The following is an 8,334-nucleotide window of genomic DNA, read 5'->3' as shown; positions in this document are numbered from 1 at the left end:
TTGTTAAAACATTAGAACAAATCAATAACCATTGAAAATACTCAAAATATTATTAAAACCCAAAAGATCCTTTAGATGTATAATCAAAGCTAGATTTTTTTTCTTAAACTATAATAAATTGTAATAAAAAAATAACCCTTTCACTTATTCTTTTTACAAACTTCTTTTTAACAATTTTCGCAAAAAAAAACAGCCGCTAAGTGGCATACAGCAGTTTCGCTATTTATTTTAATATTTAAAAATTGGTACTCACTTGCACAAATTACAACGAGTAGCAGTTATGAAGGTTATTTGCGCGGGAGCACCCAAAACTGGCACTAAATCACTCGCAAAAGCATTGAGACATCTCGGATATGAAAACGGTTTGTGTAAAATTAAGTTTGTGCTGTTTAAAAAAACTTTTAAGTATTGTATAAATACTATGAACATTATACTTTAAAGATAACAATCAAAGTTCTCAACTTGAATATAATGAGAATGATCAATTATAAAATTTAAATTATATTAGCAATACAATTTTTCACTCGCTTGAAACTAGTCAAACGAGATCTTCAGTTGAATAAAATCTTATTCAATATAGAAAATTCTATTTAAGTAAAAAAAAATTTAACTGAAGATATTGTTTGACTCGTTTCAAGCGAGTGAAACATTGTATTGTTAATAAAATTTTAAATTTATTATTGGTTGTATAAATACAATAAGTATAGTTACAAAAAAATATTTTAGATGACTCCTAACAAAAGACGATTTTATACCAGTAGATACTTTTGAAAGTTGAATTATTAAAGTTAAAGGGAAACAAACAAAAGTTTTAGTATAAAAATCAAGTTTTTTTTGGATAACTGTTTTTAATTTTTGAATTACAAAACTTAATAAAAACTTGTGCTTATGTGCTATGTTGATACAGTTGAAAATACAGCTTGTTTTTATGTAAAGTTTGTTATCTTCTATGATATTATGTTATGTTTGCTGTAAACAAATATTTGGAAATTTTGTTTGAATTATCGAAAATGTTTCAAAAACTAAACATAAGCTTAATGTCAAAGAAATTAAATAAATTGCTTGATTTTCATTCAAAAGTTTACTTCAAAGCTAATATTTTATATTTAAAGCTAATAAGTTTTGTAAAGTTTTTTAATTTATTTTTTCAAATTAAAAAACAAATACAATACAAGTTAGTTATAATTTTATATTTTTATTAAATGAATTCTTTTTAGAAAAATTCGCTGAAATTAGAACTTAAGTAAAATGCTTAACTAAGTAAAATTATACTTTTTAACTTAAATATTTTGAAGATGTAATTAATTAAGTTTTATTTTTTCCCCATACGTTTCCGACACTTGATTGTTTTACTAACTGTTTAGCGATGAAGAATTAGTACTTGTGTATTGCATATGTTATAAGTAAATCAATTATCTTTCCAAGCAAGTAAACTAAACCACTAAATGAAGCTAGAATTTTTTTTTCAAGCGTAACATGTGCAATTAAAATTTTTTGAATTTAAACGTGCCTCGAAAACTTAAAAATAAAACTGAGCCGAATTAATAAACACATTAAATCTCGAAAGAAATGTTGTTTGAATAAATAACTGCATTTAGTAGCTGATTGAATGATTAAGTAGTTAAACGTATTTCAAATTAATACTTTTTTTTCTTACGTCGTCTCGTGAGCTACCTGTGTTTTAAGTATACAATTTTTTTAGTTTTAGCTATGACTCAAGCACTTTTTACTTTATAAAGAGAAAGTATTAAACATTTTTATAGCATTTAACTTTTAAATTTTGTGCTATTTTTTCTAACTTAGGTCTTAGTTAATTATGTTAAACTTATTATCCACTAAGCAAATACGTTAGTAGTTTTATACTTATTGCGTTTTATAAAATTTGTAAATTTTAGATTTTATTCGTACGTGATAGTTAGTTGTAATTAAGCTTGATACTAAATCTTTTACTTGAAATGTTTAAACCTATCAAAATATCAACTTTGGATACAATAAACTTAGTAAGGTATTTTAAACACAAAGTATTAAAAAACTATGAGAACGAAAAAAATTTTCTACACAGCTTTAAGAAAAAAAAAATTCTGAGTAAAATTAAAAATTATACCCACAGTTTATGACTTTGAAGAGAGTATTGAATTTGCGTTTGAAGAATGGGAAGAAATATGGTTGAACAAAACAGAGAGTTACGACAAAATAATGAATGAAACATACAAAAATGTCGATGCAGTTGTTGACTTTCCTCATTCGTTTTTCTTCGAAGAATTTCTCAAATACTATCCAGATGCTAAAGTAATTTGAGTTTTTTAAAAGTATAGTAAAAGTAAATACTTAGTTTTTTAGTATTAAGCATTTCTCATTTGACTACTAGAGTGAACTAGAAGCAAATTTTAAATTAAAAAAATTAAATGTAATTTAATAAACTATATTCACGTATTTAGTTTAATAAAAATTTACATAAATCAAAGTATTTACCTTTGGTTTGTTTCGTCTATAATGTGTTGTTTAGAGCTAACACTAAGTAGTAAAACACACTGTAATTATAATAATTATGTCCAGTAACATCTTACTAAACTTTATCAATTCTTAGTTTTGCTTTTATTGTATCTTAAAAAAAAACTTTAATAATATGTAAAAACACTTAATATAGCTATCCTTCAATTATAATTCAAAAGTGATGTTTAATATATATGATGATTGATAACAATTCTACACATATTTTGATGTTAATTTGAGAGTATAATTTGCTTAGTCGTGTATTAAGTGTTATTCATCATTAAGCATCTACAGTTTTGAATATTTGTTCAACTTACAAACTAAAAAAGGTTTGGATTATTGTCCAAAATAACCTTTAACAAATTTTTAGTTAAAAACTCTATTCAAAAGGTAAGCAAGAAATTATGATTTAAAAAACAAAACAGACTTTTAAATTTCGAAAAGCGTAACACAAGGTTTAAAATTATCTAATATTAAAATTGTATGAATTAGATTCCAAACTTGTTTATACTTGAAAATTTGTTTAGCTTTTAACAAAAGTATACCTTTAAACAAAAAATAGTTGCTTTGTATTAAAAATTGTTTTTAAACTATTTTCGTTAAGGTTTTATGTTATAAAATCTATTAAAAGCTACTTTTTTTAAAGTTTATGTATTAATTTATAAATCTTAAATTTACATGAGTTTAAAAAAACTTAAAACTTTAAATCTTCTTAAAGCTTTTTATAACTACAAAAAACAATCTTTTATATTCAAAGTATACTTTAAATTTAACCTATCAAAGTTAAAGTTTAATTCATAATTTTCAAAGTTTAATGCTTTTAGTATAAACAAGAAAAGAAAAAAAAACTTTCTTAAATTTTACTATCGATTTTGAAACACCATAAGTTATTTTAGTGTTTTACTTACAGCATGTAGATTTACATTTCTTGAAAACTAACATAACATGTTTTTAAAAAGAGAAAGTTGGTCAGCTTTAATTTGGACTAAACTGTATTGTGACTTTCTACTATTTATTAATTCTTATCGACAAACTAACCAGCAAATATTTAAATTTTACAACAAACACTTAACAGTTGAATATCCTGATGAAAACTTGGTTTAAAAATTAATACTGCTTTTTTTTTACATAATAAAGTATATAGTTATCAAATTTTGTCACAAAAACTAGGTCTTTTGATTTAGTAGGTTAACTACAAAGCAAGTGTACTAATTTTAAGGTTGTGCTAATGCTAAGAGACAATGAAGACGCTTGGTTTGAAAGCTTCAAAACAATGATGGATTACAGCCAAAAACAATACGGGTTTTTAAAGTATTTGAGACCTATTTCAAAAAGTCTTCAGCGATTTCTTACTTGGGAGAACGCAATGTTTGCGGCAACCTTAGTAAGTTATCAAAAAAATATAGTTACAACTTTTTTTAGTTTAATATTATTAGCTTTAACATATAGTATTACATAAATTTCTTTTAATTATATAGGTAGGTTATAAACAGTATATTGTATAACTTTTAAAGAAAAACAGTTGCATTAATATGACTAAAAACAAATAGTATTGAAAGTTTTCAAGTGAGTTTTGAAATTTATCTAGTTACAAATTCTTTTATATAAATAAGTATAAGTAAAGTAATATTATAAAAAAATAGTTTTCGAGAATTCACAATAGCTAAAATAACAAAACAAAATAAAAATTTAAAGAAAAGTAAAAATATTAATCTAGAATTTTATCGTCAAATACAAAAGTACAGTTATTAAAAAAAAAATAAAAAGATCGACTTATAAAAATAACTTTAATGTTTTATCCAGGGAGACCATGAACCGAAGAAACTGATATGGCAGAAATGGTACAGACGTCACAATATAAACGTCAGAAGTATCGTTCTGCCTGAACAATTATTAGAATTTAACGTTAAACAGGTTATTTGTTCAATTCTGTATAATTTGATTAGAAACATATTGGATATTAAATATTAGAATATTTTGAACACTGTCATAAAAATAAAATAACCGAGAAAAAATTTAGTTTATTAAACACTATACTTTTTTTTTTCAATTCATAACAGCCATTTTGAAGTATTTATAAGAAGTAGTTTGTTTTAATCGTATTAAAAACACTTAAATATTTATTGCAGTCTAAATGAAACTATATACATATTCAATTTTAGAATTTTAAAATTATATCATTATTAACATAAGGATAAGGAAGTTTTTGTGAGAAAGTAATCGATTTTCATAAACAATGGCTTTTGCACGAGGCAGTAGTTTAGTAACAAAGTGTTTAATTAAATTTACACAAGCAAAATATCACTAACAAAATAAATACTCATTTGCAAACTTTGTGAAATCAGTTTTAAAGTTGATATATGAAAACATAAACACAAGCTAACAAACAAAGTAGCACTGTTTTCTTTTATGATACATATGATTAATGTTATAGATCTAGTTTGAAAAAAACTGTCATGATTACTCTTTGCCTTAGAAGTCAAATTTATCCTTACTTGACAAGTCGCGTAACAAGGGTTTTTAATTTACGTAACATGTCTGTGGGATGTAGTTTGGTGATTGCTTTTGTTTTGAGAATAGCCTCTTGTTACTTGCAAAACTAGTCTACACTTAAATAATTGCAAACTGACAATTTAATGATATATTCCAACTTGACACAATTGATGTCGGAGTTAATAATTTACTTTAGTTTAATGACAGAATTATTCGTATAAAAAAAAGTAATTATTGTGTTTTGTTCCATTATCCCATAAGCCTTTGAGTAAAAATTTAGCACTTTTAAAAGCATTTATTTTATGTAAAAAATTCTCGAAAATTCTAACAGTCGTTTAGATGCTAAAAAGCGTAAGTTATTAAAGCAAATATGGTTTATTTAAAAAAAAGATATTGGTCAGTACAGTAGACTACCGCTTAAGTACGCACTTTTTTTGGTACGTACCCCGCTTTAAGTACGCATCTGTCTAGAAAAAAAAATTGTATATATATTTTAACTTTTTATATAAATCTAACAAATTTAAATAAACTTTTAAACTAGAGTGAGTAATCCTGAGTAGTCTAAGTGGCCTGAAATTGTGACAGTCCTGTTATTAAATGCTAATTAACTAAATACTTATGTAGTGGTTGCAGAAAAGTAAAAAGAATAATGAAATTTGAGCTGTAATGCTACAAAACAAATAAATCTAGATGACAATGTTAAAAAAAACCTACAAATACAACATAGTTAAGTCAAAATTTAATTTAAGTGTACACACATTGATGTTTTGAAAATGTTTAGTAAACACAATGTAGTTTGGTACTTTCCCTCTAACAAAACAAAATATGGCTTAAAATTCTTTTTTATATTATTGACTGACATTAACTTTCTATATTAATTGTATGTATCAATTATGTAGAAACTTTTTATAGAAAAAAATTCAAACTACATTTCAAAATCTATTAACAAATTTTGCAGATTAGAATTTTGTGTTAAATGTTATTTAAAATAACAAGACTTGTTTATTTGGTTTAATTATTTGGAGCTAGTTGTAAGAAAGAAAAAAAAAACAACCAAATTTTATACTATACTATGTTGTCAAAAAGTACGCACTACCCGTGCTACGTACGCACTTTTTGGTCGGGTTCAATTTGCGTACTTAAGCGGTAGTGTACTGTACATTTTGAAAATACAATTGTACAAGTTTTTTTTTGTATTGTATTGTCTCTTCTTATACTTAGTTTTAGTTTAATTTTAATTTTAGATTTTTTCTTTTTTTTTTAAAGTAAATGTTTTGGTTATGGTGACTGGCCTGTTGCCTTTCTTTTCTTTTATTTGTGTTAAATATTTATAAGTTTTCTCGATTACGTTTTTTTCAAGCTGCATAGGTTAACGTTTCGTTATTTATTGGCATCGTTTTGATTCTGCAAAGTACTTGCATTTAAAGGTATAATCTTTGTTCGTATCTTTAAACTTTCATATATAATTTGATAGTTCTGTACTATACCTTTTTGTTCTACTGTTGAAGTTTGCCTTATGATTCCGGTACCTACATTAAGTGTTATATTATTTAACCTACGTAAAATTTTGCTGTTTTGTCTGTTTTTTTTTGGGCTTGTTAAATTAGGTTGCTTGCTAAGCAGTTGTCGTTTAAAAGACATTTTTGTTGCAATTTATTTTTATTTTTGAAGTTTGTGTTTGTTAATATTTCGTTTCTGCGTTTAAGATATTGAATTTGTGCTTTTAGATTTTACTAAATAAAGAGTATTAAACTTTTCTTTGATAGTTAATTCTTAATGATAGGAAGTTAGATGCATATTTTCTTAGATAAGCTGCTTTATGCAATTATAATTGTGTTGATAAAATAAGTTTTGCTTATAAGAATAATTAAAAATAGGTATTTAGTAAAATTATAAACAATTAACTACAATTGGATTTATCCTAATGAAATAAGTGTGTAATAAACAGCCGATAAGTCAAAAAAAGTTTATAAAAGCAAACAAAAACAGAATAATGCAGAAAATTAAAAAAAAGACAACAAAAAAACAATATTAGTTTTACATAAATGATAGAACCGGTAGAAAAAGAAAAAATAAATAGTGATCTTTATAACATTTTTGTCATCCAACTCGAGTTTCTGAACATTACCCTCGAGATTGTGATTAGAAAAAACTTTAATAATGACGTCAGTTTACTTCAGTTTTTCCTATCACTATTTAACGTAAAAATTTCAATTTTGTTTCTTTTTATATCAAAATCAAGCTTAAAAGTGGTCTTGTTGCTGAGGAACAAGATCGCCAGTTGAATGGTCATCATCCTGTTAAAATGAAAACTCGCGGGCAGTAGTTTTCCGACCCCTGGTCTAAAGTAATCAAAGTTTAGAGTTTAAAAGTTTTTAATTAAAAGGTTTTTCGTGGACCAGGTCCTAGTAACAAATATTTTTAGCGTTTTTCTGTGTTAAATAAGCTTCAATAACAATAATAATGAAAATAATAATAAAAATAATAGTATTTTTAACAAAAAAAAGAAAATCAATAATGATGATAATAAAAAAAAAAAAAAAAACTATAAAAATAATAATGATAAAAAAAATAAAAAAAATAATAACAATAACAATAATAGTAACAATAATATCAATAATAATAACAACAGAATAATGATAATTATAACAATAATAATAATAACAACAATAATAATAACAATAATAAAATATCTTGTTTTAATTATTTAATTGGTCAGTTTAAGTTTTTGTTTCTCTATTTTTTCAGGGATGGGAGCCTTTGTGTAAGTTCTTGGGAAAACCGACACCGGAAATTGAGTTTCCCAGGGAAAATGTCGCCATGGCAGGGGGAAAATCCAGTATAATTGACAGAACAATGCAAGACACGTGGTTAATGAAGAAAGCTGAAAAAGAATTGAGGATTGTATTTTCAATAATAGCTGTAATAATTGCAGTTTTTGCTTTCTTGTGTTTTTATTGAAAATAATGGTAGTTAATATAAAAATTCAGTCTTATTTTATTTAAAAAAAACTAAAATTTTTAAATAATGATTGATTATATTGTATACTATATCTATAGATGCATCACTGTATCACTGTACAAATAAAGATTGAAAATTTATTCTACAATTTCATACTTCATAAATACATCAGAAACTATTTATATCTATAATCAAAAATTTATGGCTGTTTTAAAACGTTGAAATTTTTTTCAATTTTTTTTTATTTAAATTAACTTCTCCTTAAATTTAACTAATTAAATGTATACTATGGAAAAAATTAACAAAGCTGATTTTTAATAAAAAAGATGCTGATATATATCATTTAGTTGATTAATATTATAACTTGATGACAAAAATAGGTCATAA

General features: G+C 24.3%; 1 protein-coding gene across 1 annotated transcript; it reads left to right on the top strand.

The window, feature by feature from the left end:
• The first annotated feature begins 280 nt into the window (after positions 1-280).
• On the top strand, positions 281-7,947 carry LOC145836461 (uncharacterized). The gene is made up of 5 exons (XM_082944259.1): positions 281-362; positions 2,111-2,289; positions 3,713-3,877; positions 4,297-4,407; positions 7,735-7,947. Exons 1-5 carry the CDS (start codon positions 281-283, stop codon positions 7,945-7,947), a joined length of 750 nt encoding a protein of 249 aa, XP_082800385.1.
• The last annotated feature ends 387 nt before the right edge of the window (positions 7,948-8,334 follow it).

This window comes from Thalia democratica, chromosome 5, assembly GCF_965202585.1.
Source record: "Thalia democratica chromosome 5, ktThaDemo2.hap1.1, whole genome shotgun sequence".
NCBI lineage: Eukaryota > Metazoa > Chordata > Thaliacea > Salpida > Salpidae > Thalia > Thalia democratica.
Note: the sequence above shows the minus strand (reverse complement) of the source record. Positions and strands in the feature narration are given on the sequence as shown.

Coding starts and splice junctions, on each gene's coding strand:
- LOC145836461 (XM_082944259.1), top strand. CDS start 281: ATGAAGGTTATTTGCGCGGGAGCACCCAAAACTGGCACTAAATCACTC. Junction 363..2,110: donor ACATCTCGGATATGAAAACG/GTTTGTGTAAAA, acceptor TTATACCCACAG/TTTATGACTTTGAAGAGAGT. Junction 3,878..4,296: donor CAATGTTTGCGGCAACCTTA/GTAAGTTATCAA, acceptor TGTTTTATCCAG/GGAGACCATGAACCGAAGAA.